General features: G+C 45.1%; 1 protein-coding gene across 1 annotated transcript in view; it reads right to left on the bottom strand.

Moving 5' to 3' along the window:
• CA8 (carbonic anhydrase 8) overlaps window positions 1-14,761 on the bottom strand; it is a 246,188-nt gene that overhangs the window by 212,193 nt on the left and 19,234 nt on the right. Inside the window, exon 3 of the mRNA XM_029591353.1 lies at window positions 9,762-9,886. Within this exon, the coding sequence (XP_029447213.1) occupies window positions 9,762-9,886 (125 nt within the window). The remainder of the gene's footprint in view (window positions 1-9,761; window positions 9,887-14,761) is intronic.

Below are 14,761 nucleotides of genomic sequence, written 5' to 3' on the forward strand. Positions count from 1 at the left end.
ATAAAGCATTCCATTTGAATTTATGTGACATTCCTGGGAATGGCCAGGGTTATGGATTGTGTTGTGTTGGCACAAAGTATCATGAAGCTGAATCCGAAGTGGAGGACTGAACAAACGGGTGTTTGGGGGAGGTCAGATTTTTAACAGTTTCTATAAATTGAAGCCAGAGTATCGGTTTCTGTTAGTAGCGGGATCTTTTTTACTGGTGTGAAATTGACAAATGTTTTCTTGACTGTAAGAGAAACTGATTAGATCATCATTCTTGAATTGCCAGGAAAGAGCTGAACATTTGGAGGATAATTTTCAAAGGGACTTCTGTGGCTAAAACTTTATTTTCCACATAGAAATGGCTGTTTAGCAAATTGGCTGCCTAATATACAGATAAACTTAATGTGCATATGGCATGCTTGCACGTCACTGTACTCAGACTTAGCAGAAGCATTCCCAGGGGCCGAGTTGAGGAGAGAGTTAGACTCTCATACATACAGGGTCATTTATCAACTCTCGTTATGGTGTTTTCGCATGCAAAAAATGCCTTAAAGCATGCAAAAAGCACCATAACGCATGGTGCGATGCAAATTTTTAAAAGGGAAGGGATTGGGGAGGAATTGGGGGTGGGAATTTTATAAAAGTGGGCTGGCTTCATGAATCCCTAATGCATGATATCGCATAGATTTAACACCAAAATAACTATACCTTTTTCAATAGCATTAAGCTGTGCAATATGCCCATAATGCAATTTGTAATTTTTTTGCAAATTCCATTTTGGGCATTTTTAGACTGGGGAAGGGCCTGAGAAGGGGAAGAGAGAGAGAAAGCACCTCTCTGGAGGGCACCATAGTAAGCAGCTATTTATGCTACTATAGGAGGCCCATCTAGTAACTCGAGGTTAGGTTTAGGTAGCAGTGTAGGGGTTAGGGGCCACGTTTACATGCAGAGTGAGATGTACGAACAGAACAGTGCACTCTTGTGAAGATTTGATGTCCTTCGAAGTGAGGAAACACATACAACGATTAGATCCATACAATGTTCTCTCAACCTAGCTTGATGGACTCTCTACCTGGATAATATCAAGCTAGGTTGAGAGAACATTGTACAAATCTTATTGTTGTGTGAGTTTCCTCAATCCAAAAGACATCAAATCTTCACAAGCGTGCACTGTTCTGTTCGTACTTCTCACTCTGCATGTAAACATGGCTCCTAACCCCTACACTACCACCTAAACCTCACCTTGAGTTACTAGATGGGCCTTCTATAGTATCATAAATAGCTAACTATTAGAAGCTAGGGGTTTGCATTCGTTTTCGACGTATTGTGAATCCGCAACTTATATGCCATATTTGTTGTATTCGTGGGGGTTCTGAAACGTATGGCGAACCCCCACAAATACAACGGATCACCAACGAATAGGCCCCCTACCATCCTGACCCCCCCCCCCCCCCAAGACTTGCCAAAAGTACCTGGTGGTCCAGCGGGGTTCTGGAGCAATCTCTTGCACTCGGGCTGCCAGTATTCAAAATGGCACCGATAGCCCCTGTGACATAGTAAGGGCAAAGGCTATCGGCGCCATTTTGAATACCGGCAGCCGACGACCCACATGCAGGAGATCGCTCCAGGACCCCCGCTGGACCACCAAGGACTTTTGGCAAATCTTGGGGGGGACGCCAAAAGTCCCTTGCCAAAAGTCCCTGGTGGTCCAGCGGGGGTCCTGGAGCGATCTTCTGCACGCGGGTCGTCGGCTGCCGGTATTCAAAATGACACCGATAGCCTTTGCCCTTACTATGTCACAGGGGCTATCGGCGCCATTTTGAATACCAGCAGCCGACAGCCCGAGTGCAGGAGAAATCGCTCCAGGAACCCTGCTGGACCAACAAGTACTTTTGGCAAGTCTTGGGGGGGGGCCTCAGGAGGGTAGGGGGTTGTAGATAAATAACCTTAAAGGGTTGGGATGGAGTTTTTTTGGGGGGAATGAATGTATTTTTGACATATGAACAGATCAGGGGCCCCCGAGAACAGATGCAACAGATTTGGGCCCCTACGAATCCGACACCCGAATGGGACGAATCCGTCCCTGGTGCACATCCCTACTAGAAGAGTCTTGTGATAGTCTCTCTCTTTCTCTCTCTCACTCACTCACTCACTCACACTCTCATAAGCACTTTGTAGGTAGGAAAATGCAATTATGTAGGTATTAACACACTTTGCAGCAATACCTATGTGAAGTTCTAAGATAACCCACATTCTGATAAATAGGCTATTAAATAAAACACAACCCTATTGCATGCAATACTTTGATAAATCTAGGCCACAGTTTGAAATTTTAAAAAGTATATACACAAATTTTCAGGGAACATTTGTGCACCATTTTAGCAGGCATAATATGTGTTGGGGTACATTTGGTAGGATAATTTTTAGAAAAAGAACTTATGAACAAAAATCTGTATTGAAAATTAGTATAACTTCTGCATGGATTTGCCAGTTAACTTTTGCACAATGTTACATAATTTACATCCCCCTCACCACCACCATCACCACCATTTGGACAGGGAGAGAATTTCAACTCATTAGAAGTGAAAATATTTATTCTGTTGAAACTATATATTTCTTTCGGTAATGTGGCCTATAATAGCCTATATTCAAAACTTCTCATATATACATCGATTTCCACTATTAGATTTATGTAATTAGTGCTTCTACATATTCTTTAAATAATATATTCAAAATTTCAACTGGCCTGGGATTCCTTTGCTTATAGTTGGGATATGATTAAACATAGTCCCAAATACAGTGAAAACTTAATGCAGGAGATGCCTATGTGGTAACTGACTAGACTACTAATCACTGTTTTAAGACAGCATTTATTGTGGCAAATCCAAAGGGCTGAACTTGTACTGATAAGCACTTTACTGTTCTTTTCACCACTATATTTGGTTGTTGCCAATGCTAGCATCTTTATTAGGATGTTACGCCAGTTGGCCGCAGGCAGCACGACTGACCGTGCTCACCTGCTCTCCGGCCAAACTCCTGTTCTGCTGCGGACCGCTGGAACTGCCCACGGCGGCTCTTCGCGTTCCTAGGCTATCCGCTCCTCGGAGGGCCATCCTACCTTGATCTCTGGGAACCATTTCTCATGAGTACCACTACGCTTCATCTCTGCCAAGCCTTGCTGGAATTCCCCGCAGTGTACCCCGTGCCTCGGGCCACTACCAAGTCCTCACCAGGAGGATTTGCTACACCTTACCCTGCACTGCAGGATATTGTTTCTTCATCCTCAAGTACCTTCTGAGCTCCAGGACCTCAGACTACCTCAACACCATCATCACCGTACAGTCATCTTCAGCGTACCCCACGCTGCGGGCCACTACCGGATCGTCATATCTGAGGTATCACCCTGGGAATACTCTCAGCTCAAGAACTGTACTTTGACTGCATTACCTGCTCCCTGGGTTCTGCTCAAGAACTGCACCTTTAACTGCATTCCCCACTCCACAGATTATGCTCTCTTCCTCTCTAATAAAGTCTATCTTACAGCTGTGTTCTAGCTACTGAGACCACGCCTACTGGCAGTGAGGCCCACAGGGCTCCTCCCTGTGGGCGGAGACATCTCTCACCTCAGCCCAGGGTTCACATCCATACTAAAACATAACAGATTGCTAACTCCATGGACCTGGCTCGTCAGCCATCCAGGCCATCCCTGGCCTGGCCCAGCGCATTGCTGAGCAGCAGCAGATCTTGGAAACCTTGGCTACCTCCATTGACCGAATGAATGCTCGTCTAGATTAACAGTTGATGGAGTTGACGGTGCTCAAGTCCATTCCCGGCCTTATCCAGAAACTCCAGGATCTCCAGTCAACTATGGAATTGGTAGTGCCCGACGTCAACCATCGTGCCATCCGTCAAGATCTCTTGACTCAACTCAAAACTAGACCTTCACCTCCGGCAGCATCCGCGCCAGCTTTAGACTTCGGTCGAGAAGTTATTCCTCTACCAGCACCACCTCATTACTCGGGAGACCCTAAGTGGTCAAATGTAGACGTAACTTGTACAAGGATTTTTAAACCATTGCCACGTGCATTTTTCCCTTCAACCTGCGTAGTTTCCAAACAACTCAGTCAAAACGACCTTTATTCTTTCCCTCTTGGATGGCAAGGCTTTGGCTTGGGCCTCTCCCTTGTGGGAGCACTCCGACCCCTTGCTGTCTAACCTGCCACACTTCATCTCGGCTTTCAAACAAGTCTTCGAGGAATTGGGCAGGCTACCCGCCATGGGCTCAGATTTTCTTCGCCTTTGACAAGAGTCTCGTTTCCTGTTTGAGTACGCCATTGAATTCCACACCTTGCTATGGAACTGAACTGACAGGGGAACAGTCTGAATGCCATGTTCCTAGAGGGCTTAGCCCCCCAAATCAAGGCCGAACTAGCGGCACGGGAACTTCCTGCCTCCCTCGAAGGACTCATCGACTTCACAGGAAAGATCGACCGAAGACTTCAAGAGCAGGCCCAGGAAAACTACACTACCCGACGGGGACATTCCAAGGACCCTCTCTTCCTGGCAGACGATTCTCCTCTCTCTCCTGAGGAACTGATGCAATTAGGTCATGCTCACCTCTTGGCAGCCGAGAGCACATCTCGCCACTAGCTGGGACCTTGTGCTTATTGTGGGGACACTGCACAGTCACTGCCCCAATGCCCTGCGAAGAAGAAGATGCATACTCGTCGGGAGACGGCAGAGACCATAACCCTCGGCCTTACTTCAGTTTCACCCTTGTTCCTGTTGCCTGCCTCCCTGGAACTATCCTCCACTTGTATTCTTACTCAAGCCCTAGTGGACTCCGGCGCTGGAGGAAACTTCATCCAGCAAGACCTCGTGGATCAGTATCAACTTCCCACATGTTTCTTTTGTCAGTACACGGGAACTCCCTTCCTGGGCAAGTGACACAAGCCACACGACCTCTGTCTTTGAGGGTAGGACCTCATCATTCCAAACCCATTTCATTTTACATTCTTCCTACGGCCATGAGTCCAGTAATTCTGAGTCTACCATGGCTACAGAAACATCAGCCACAATTCAATTGGTCTTCGCCTGACCTGATTCAGTGAGGGCCGCGCTGTGCAGAGACGTATAGAAACCAGAAGGCCTTCTCAGCCCCTAACTGTGATTACTGTTCTACCTACTTCTCTCCTTCCCTGCAAGAAATCTCAAGAGACTCAGACTAGCTCTGGTTCACTCCAAGAAGATGTCTTGAGGGCTGTTTTCACCCAGGTGAAAGAGCAGTTGTTGCACAAGACGTCTGAACATGAAGTACTCGTGAAGACACACAAGCAAGCTACAAAAGGCTTTATATCCATACTAGCCTACAAGGAGCAGGAGATCCAGAGGTTACATGCTCTCTTACAGCAGGAAGACGTGAGAAAGCACCTCTCTTTCTTCCCCTCTATGTCTTTGGGCTCCTCGATTCCCTCTCAGGATACTCTCGAGACAGTCATGACTCAGTACTCCACTGAAGTTTGGACCTCGAATTCACGAAACTTGGAGGAAGATTGTTGCCTGGGCTGCTCTAAACCCCTGGGGGGGAGCCTTGAAGGGGGTACTGTCATGCCGGTTGGCCACGGGCACCGTGACCGACCACGCTTACCTGCTCTCCAGCCAAACTTCTGTTCTGCTGCAGGCCGCTGGAATTGCCCGCAGCGTACCACTCCTCTTCGCCTGCCTGCCCATGGACAGGAGGCCTCAACTCGTGGCAGGAATGCCGCCGCTGTTTTCGGGCTCCACCCCGTGGATCTCCATAGCGCGTGCACGAGCGCCATCGGGGGACAATTTAAAGGGCCCAGGGCAGGAACCCTGGGCCGGCCCTCTTGATGACATCATACCTGCAGGACTATTTAATAGAGATGTGAATCGGAACCGGAATCGGTTCAGATTCCAGGTTCGGGGACTATCGGGAAATTTTTTGCGTGCGGTCCGATCGTTTTTTTTTTATCAGCTGCGCCCGAGCCGATAAACAAAAATACCCACCCCGACCCTTTAAAACACATTCTTTAGCTTCCCCCACCCTCCCGACCCCCCCCCCAAAAAAACTTTTTAAAAGTACCTAGTGGTCCAGTGGGGGTCCCGGGAGCGATCTTCCACTCTCGGGCCGTCAGCTGCCACTAATCAAAATGGTGCTGATGGCCCTTTGCCCTTACCATGTGACAGGGGCTATCGGTGCCATTGGCCGGCCCCTGTCACATGGTAGGAGCAATGGATGGCCTGCTCCATTTTCAATCATTAGAAAAATGATTCACATCCCTACTATTTAGCTCCTTTCCTGCACCTCATTCAGTGAGTTAGCAAGGAGTTCTTCTTGTTGCCTAATCCGCTTCTTCTTGGACTTCCAGTTCCTGTTCCTGGCTCGGTGTGTAAACATTCTGAGTACCCGCTCCTCGGGGGCTCTTCCGCATTACTAGGCTATCCGCTCCTCGGAGGACCTTCCTACCTTGATCCCTGGGAACCATTCCTCGTGAGTACCATTATGCTTCATCCTGCCAAGCCTTGCTGGAATTCCCAGTGGTGTACCCCGTGCCTCGGACCACTACCGCGTCCTCACCAGCAGGATTAGCTACACCTTACCCTGCGCTGCGGGATATTGTTTCTTCATCCTCAAGTACCTTCTGAGCTCCAGGACCTCAGACTACCTCAACACCATCATCACTGTACAGTCACCTTCAGCGTACCCCACGCTGCGGGCCACTACTGGATCTGCACACCTGAGGTATTTGCTACACTATTGAGAAAAACTGTCTGACATACCCTGCTCTGCGGGCCAGTACCGGATCGTCATATCTGAGGTATCACCCTGGGAATACCCTGAGCTCAAGAACTGTACCTTTAACTGCATTTAAAAAACATACCTCTACCAGACCTATCAGAGAGTCATACAGAGATTCACTACAGGTTCCACCTGCCAAAACCTTTCACCATACAACGCTCAGAGACAGGGCTTTCTCTGCAGCAGGACCTACCTTGTGGAACTCCATCCCACCAGAACTGAGACAGGAACCCTGCTTTCCTACATTCAGAAAAAGACTCAAAACCTGGTTATTTATGAAAGCCTTTCCAGACACAAATTGAACTTTCTCTCAACCAAATCAACTAAGACCTCCCCTCAGGGTAAACATAAACTCTAACAACTCCATAATGTTATTTCTCATTAAATGAGCAGGTTTTTTATGTTGCTTTTATTATATACGGTATATTATATACGGTATATTATATATACGGTATGTTATATATTATATATTATATTATATTATATTATATAAATTTATTATATACGGTATATTACCTTGTTACTCTTTTTATCACATTGTTAATTTTCTATCGCTTTCCTTACATTCCAAGTTGCATTAGGTCCCTGTTTTATTGTAACTGCTATTTCTTCTTATATCACATGTTAATGTTCTAAGTTTTTCTCCTCTTGTCACACCCTGTTAATTGTAAACCGACATGATGCGACTCCCATCGCGAATGCCGGTATATAAAAAATTAAAATAAATAAATAAATAAATTCCCCACTCCACTTGTTATGCTCTCTCTCTCCTCTCTAATAAAGTCTGTCTTACAGGTGTGTTCTAGCTACTGAGACCATACCTACCAGTGGTGAGGCTCACAGGGCTCCTCCCTGTGGGCGGAGACATCTCTCACCTTGGCCCAGGCTTCACATCCGTACCAAAACATAACAAAGGACTTGTGTCTTCACATTTTTTATTATTATTATCTAGGTTTAGTACATTTTGAGAATCGTATAAAAAAGTGATTTAATCTATTCTTGATAAGGTTCTTCTTTATTTGGTGATGCCATTAATTCTGTACAGAGAAATGTAATGGACAGTTCTTTTTCTTTGGAGCTTACAAAGGGGATTGTCTTGAGACTATGTGCCTGTATGTGAGACAGAGGGGACAGGGGATGAGGAATGGGGGCATTGTTTGTATGATTGTGAGAAAGAAGGCATTAGCAATGGGTGTGTATGTTAGACTGTGTGAGTGGTTAGAGAAAGAATGGAGATTGAAGGGAGAGCAGGACCAGAACATGGTAGGAACACCTCCTCCCCGCAACCGTCCCCCTCCCCCACCCCACCTCTCCCCACCACCACTACCAGCACAACCAAGAATTCCTTCCTACTGTCTCGTGAAGACCTACACAAGTCCAGAAATAACCACATTTTGAGCCCTAAAAATAAAGCTTATGCATTCTGAAAATACAGGTGCAAAATTAAATACAGATCTTGAAAAAAAACAAAGGTTATAAGAAGTGCAGCATTTTGGATCTCATCTACCAAGGGTCGCTCTTATAACCCAGAGAGATATAAACTGTCTATAAACTGGCTCAACTCGCCATCTCTGCTTGTTTCAGCCTTCTTGTTTGGTTACACTTGTTTATCCCCTAAGTTCCATGTAAACCGGACTGATGTGAATTCTATTCGTGAAGTCCGGTATAGAAATAAATATTAAATAAATAAATAAATAAATAAATCTCCACCTCCTGCAACTTCCCTCCCCCTTCCAGAAGGAAGAAAAAAGGCTTTGATAGGAGGTATTGCTTCTTGAGAAATTTTTAAAACCTCACACAGATAAGTCTTAAAGAGAGCCACTGGAGCAAACAACAGTAACTCAGGTAAACTCAAAACACACAAATTCAAATACCTCACAGTGTTCCCTAAATTTTCAATTATGAGATGAGCAGTGATTTTAACCTGGATTAGGGTCATCAGAACTAAAGACAGCTCTATGGTGCAATGCCAACATGAATCAGAATTTCTGTTGTCATCATGTTCTTGACATTTGGACATCTGCTATCGGGAGACATGCACCTAGGACGCCCTGGTTTTGTCAAACAGTGAGGTGTACATCCGATGTTGACCATTACGTTTTAGCTCATTTTATAAACTGATTCCCCTGACTCAGTCTTGCTATGAAATCCCAGCTGGTGTCAGGACTTTGAGATTTCAATTTTGGGAGACTGTATTTAGAATAGGGCATTTGTTGGTATGGTCTTAGACTTCCATTTGTTAGTTATGTATAGGAATGCTTGTAGTTTTAGACATTGCATGCTTCTTTGTACCAGCATAACAAAATTTCTATAAAAATAGAGACATGGGGTTAATGTAGAGAGGATTGGCATCAGCTGTGAATTATAGCCAGATGGAGTTACGAGCTTGCTGATACCCCTTAATAGTGTTTGAACTGATATGAGAAACTGTGGCATGGACTACTATTTTTTGCTCTTGAATCTTTAGTATTTGGAGCAATAGAAGAGAGAACAGCCTATGAAAGCCTCAATTTATTTCATCCTCTGAACTAAGTGGCTGATCAGCTACTGATGAACTGCTCTGAATAGTCGAAAAATTAATTTCCTGTTTTGAGGAGTTTCTTATGAGTTTATTTTGCTACTATTTTTTAACTGTATCGTAGAAGCATGCGGTTTGATTTTTGTAGAAGAAAAGAAACCCCAGTTTGTGATTAAAGTTGACAATAATGAAACTACCAGTCCAATGGACAGTTTTTCAACAAATTGGTTAGACAACGATTGTGGTTGCATTTTCAAGAGCCTCAGTGACCAGTGAAGTGTTTGGACTCCCAGGCACTGACTCTATTGTATGTACCCTAAGTTGGGGCTATAGCTATAACTCAAATGACTTAAAATCTAGGATTGCTGCCGGTATTACTGATTATTGGAAAGCATACTGCAAGTATTTCACCATGTGCTATTTTATCACTCTTACCTCCATAGGAAATGCTTTAAAATTAACAGTGTGCTCAGACCCACGCTGATTCTCTCTTCCCCAGTGAAACTGAACTTCATGTAGTTCATAGTCATGGCCACGAGACAATGGACCTCCTATTAAAACTGCAAAAAAATCAAAGATTAATAGAATAATAGAAGTGCAACAAAGAAGAAAATGTAGCTATGATCTATATGCAGGTGCTGAAACAATTGTTACTATAAATATAACAGAATGTAAATTTTAATAATATCCAACCAAAAATCATGGATTTAAGATCTAAATAAATTATTTTATTCCTAAGTTGAATGGCTGTACCCAGCATAACTGGCAATCGAGCATAGCAGCTGTATTTGATGGCTCATATAGCAATGCTGAAAGCAGCTGGAATCACTCTAGAGCACCGCGATCCTGGTAGAAGGGCTGAATTTCTCAAATCACCAGATGGATGGGATGGGTAATGTTGGGATAGGGGGAGGGAGAGGGAGAGGAAGAACACTTAGGGACACTTTCTGTGGAACCAGGGAGGGGGTAGGAGGAAAGGAGAGTATAACCTGTGGACTCCACCATATTGTTTTATGTGCTTTTGGAGAGGTTTGGGGTCGGAGTGCTCAGTCAAGCAGGGCCATTTGTTAAATATGGAAGGGGGGGGGGGGGGGAGAGGGGTGGCGACCTATGGAAATCAGGCCACAAGTCCACACTTCACTTATCAGGATACGTTCTTTTGAATATAGCCAGTTAAAGCTTAAGCTATCTGGCCATATGCGGCTGGATAACTTAGCCGAATATAACTGAAAATTGGACCAGTTAACTGGGTAACCCACTCTGGTATGCCCCTGGAAAGCTTCTTTTTTTATCTGGCTAAACCTTAGTTGGATAATGAATTATCAAGCCAGATAAGTGTCCATAATATTCAAAAGTCCGTATTTAACTGGATAAATCACAACTGACCCCATTAGAGTCTGGATGAAGTCTCACCAATGACATGATCACACTAAGATCTCTATCCTGTTTTGTGTTCATAAGTACCTCTTGTGCACAAGTACTGCTCCCTTGAATTTCTGTGTCTCAAATACTTAACTCAACACTTTTTTGCACTGAATATTAGTTGCCAAACCAATAACCATTTTTCACATTTTCTTGCATCACTCCTTATTTCTTTTATTCCATGACAAGGGTCCACTCTTTCGAAGATTTTTGGGATAAACACAAAAGATGACAAGTCAATCTGTACAAATAGCAGGCTTAAAGTTATATTGATAATTATGCCAGGATATTCAACTAGGGTTGCCAACTTTTCCATGGAGCAGGACCGGACCCTTGGGGAGCAGCGCGGGAGGGGGGGGGGGGGGGCTGGCCACAGCCATCACCACCCCTTTTTTCCCTTTTAAATCGAGCATTGATTTTTTCCTAGGCAGATTCTTCCTGCCTGTCTTTTGGGGCTCAGTTCGACTCTCCTCTTTCTCTGCGACTCCCAGGAGGACAGCGTGAAGTAGAAACAAGTGCAGCAAAGCTTTGGGAGAGGCAGAGGAGGAGAAGAGTCAACCGAGCCCTTAACACAGGCAGGTGATTGGAGGGCTGCTAGGCTGCCACCACTGATTGGTCCCTGGTCTTGCCTGACCGGGTTTTACAGTGTCCAATTACCTTGTAACCGGACACTGTCCAACAGGCTGCAAAACCAGGCTCTCTGGTCGAAAACCGGGCAGTTGGTCACCCTATATTCAACAGAAAATGTATCCAGCTAAGTTTTTCTGAATATCTGGATAAAGTTATCCAGAAAACTTTATTCAGATAATTTATCTGCTTGTAAGCTTATTGAATATGGACTTCTTCAGTACAATTTGATAAAAATGTTACCTCCAAGAAACCAATAAAATGCACACAAACAGTCATGCTAAGAAATTAAGAAATTAAGCAAGGGCTTAATTTCTGCCAGAACAGAGTGGAACAGCATTCCAGCATTTATTTGAGCCTCAGGGCAAAAGTTGTCACCAGAGCAGATTTGACCTGCTTCTAGTTCCACCCCTAAGCAGACAGAGCAGCAGCGCTGTGTTTGAAGTCCTGCACAGCTCAGGAGGCAGACCAGAGCAGTGCAGGTTTGGTTGGATTCCTGCATCCCCAAGAAGCAGAGGAAGAGCGGTAGTGTCGACGGCAATGGATCCCATGGCTATCACAGCTAGAGAGCCATAGCCTCCCCCCTCCCAGCAGAGGCAGAAGACAATCAGATCTGTGTAGCTCCTGGAGCTACAGAGCCGCAGTCACGAGGTTGTCTCCCGGCAGCCTCCCCACGTGACAGAAGAGCAGTTCCAGCCAGCTCCTGGAGCTAGAGATCAGCAGTTGCAGCCACATGGTTGGTTCCCAGCAGCCTCCCTTCCTCCCCCATCCCAACAAGTAGAAGTGTAGCTCCAACTGGCTCTGTCCCAGAGCTACACAGCAATGGTGGTGATTTCTGGCAGCATGCCCTCCTCCCCAAGAGAAAGAACAAGAGCAGCAGCATTGGATCAGGCCAGCTCTTGAAGCTAAAGAGCAGCAGCCATGTGGTTAGCTCCCACAGCCCCCAGTTCCCCCTGCTGGCAAAGAGCAGACAGACTTAGACTGCAGACTCATTTTACTCTCCCCCAGGGAAAAGATAAGGAGTTGTTGGAGAGGGAAGGTAATAACCAGGAAGTCTGCTTACTTTTTCTCTATTGCAGGAAGGTGTGTTGTTGTGACTAGCCTGGGATTTGAGGACCACCAAGGATTCAGCAAGGGTGGGTGGGGAGGTGAGACTTGAGGAACTGAGGACTACAGGAGAATAATGAGGCAAGGACTAAGGAGCTCAAGGGCCAGCTGCACAGAGAGGAGGAGGGTAATGAAAAAGGGAGGACCCTGAGGATAATACAAGGACTAGGGGGCACTCCATGAAGTTAGCAAGCAGCAAATTTAAAACAAATCAGAGAAAATTCTTTTTCATTCAATGCACAATCAAGATCTGGAATTCATTGTCAGAGGATGTAGGTAAAGCAGCTGGTGAAGCTCGGTTTAAAAACGGTTTGGATAAATTCCTGGAAGAGATGTCCATAAACCACTGTTAATCAATAGGGAATAGCCACTGCTTGTGCCGGCATTAGTAGCATGGGATCTGTTAATGTTTTGGTAGTTGCCAGGTACCTGTGACTTGGATTGGCCACTGCTAGAGATGATATTGGGCTTGATTTTTATTTATTTATTTATTTTACTTAAACATTTTTATAGACCAGTATTCGTTGAAACATCATATCGGTTTACATGGAACTGAACAGTGAAAGTACAAAAAACAGGGGAGATCGGAATTTGGGGGGTATAACTTGTACAGTATTAATGGGATCAGATATATACAATAGATACAAAGGTACGGTAACATATACAAGGATACAGTCATGTTATATACAAAGGTACAGTGATATTCGTATAAGGGGTAAGAAAAAGGGAGGAGCACTTTAGGGGGAGAATAAAATAAGTATTTAGGAGGTAGTGAGAAGGAAATTATAGTAGGAAAGGTTTCAGGGCTTCTGCAAGAGTCCAGTAAAGTGGTAGGAGGGGAGGAGGGATGGGGAGTGGAACTATTCAGGGAAGGCTTGTTTGAATAGCCAAGAAGAGCCAATAATTCTGCCACTGACCCCCCTCCCGCCAAATAACCATCCCTGCACCTCGCCCACCTGCCCCCTAGCCCCACCAATTCCCTCTCTGCCTCTGTACATAGTTAATTTAACTCTGAACGTAACATATTCTGTGAAAATGTATGCTGGTAAGCAAATTATATTTGTCATACTATCTTGTATAGCAGTTATATGTACTTAGCTAGTTATTCAATTAATCTGTTACAATGTATCATGTCATTATAAGGCTGGCCTTAGACATCTTGTTATATGTAAACCGATGTGATATGTCAAATCGAATGTCGGTATAGAAAAATAAACAAATAAATAAATAAGTCGAGGTTTTTTTGGACTGTTTGTGTACTTGGCTCTTGCCAAAGATCCGTTGACATCAAGTTCCAGAGGGTGGGTCCAGCTAGGGAGAAGGCGTGGTCTTTTGTGGTGCAGAGGTGTGTGGACTTGAGGGTGGGGGTATGGAGGGTTCCCTTATAGATGTATCTGGTCGGGCGGCTGGATGTGTGTAGGCGGAGAGAGTTGTTGAGCCAATGAATGTTGTTGTTGTGGATGGTTTTGTGAATAATAGGCATTTGTAGGTGATACGAAAGGAAGCAGGGAGCCAATGAAGTTCCTTGAGGACAGGAGTGATGTGCTCTGTTTTGCGGGTGCTTGATGGACCCTTGGTCTGAGTCAGTATGGCATATCTTAGGTTCTGATGAGCACTAGTGGAAAGAGAGCAGCTGGGGGCTGTGCAAGAGCAATTTAGTGGGATCATTGACCCAGAATCTTTAGGGGTCCATAGGCCAAAGGCAGGACATGCACCAGTGGGTCAAGGGAGCAAAAAGTGGTGGCTCACATGGGCCAAAGGGAAAGAGTTGGCCATTGTGTCAGCATCCTGCACAGTCCAAAGTGAAGACACCAGCTTGGTTCTGAAGAAGAGCTGCTGCCTGCAAGCCGTAGTACGAGAAAGACTTTGGGGGAAGGGATGATTGAGACAAGCCTATATCACTGAAGGTTAGGAGGATGGGAAGAAGTTTACCCTCCCTCTTCTCTAATCTGGTACCCTCTTTTTATTTTTAGAAAATCATCCTTGGGGCTAGGAATGGAGGACCAATGGCAAGGGGAAAGAGGGTGGATTGATAAATTACAGATTATCATTGAAATCTGCCACTATACCTGAAGTCTGGAGGGTAGATAAATCAAAGCCAATTTATCCTAGGGTTCCAAAGCTTGGGAGGCAAAACTGGAAACGTTCAGGTGCCACCCATCAAAAGAGCCCTGCCCTGCTCTGACCAAGAGTTCCCCTTTCTTGTTACGCTCTTGTCTCTGCTGGTGGTCCTTGAGCATCCCACCTCATAATCCTCCACTGGTCCTTCAGACCCATGT

Source organism: Rhinatrema bivittatum, chromosome 2, assembly GCF_901001135.1.
Source record: "Rhinatrema bivittatum chromosome 2, aRhiBiv1.1, whole genome shotgun sequence".
Classification (NCBI taxonomy): Eukaryota; Metazoa; Chordata; class Amphibia; order Gymnophiona; family Rhinatrematidae; genus Rhinatrema; species Rhinatrema bivittatum.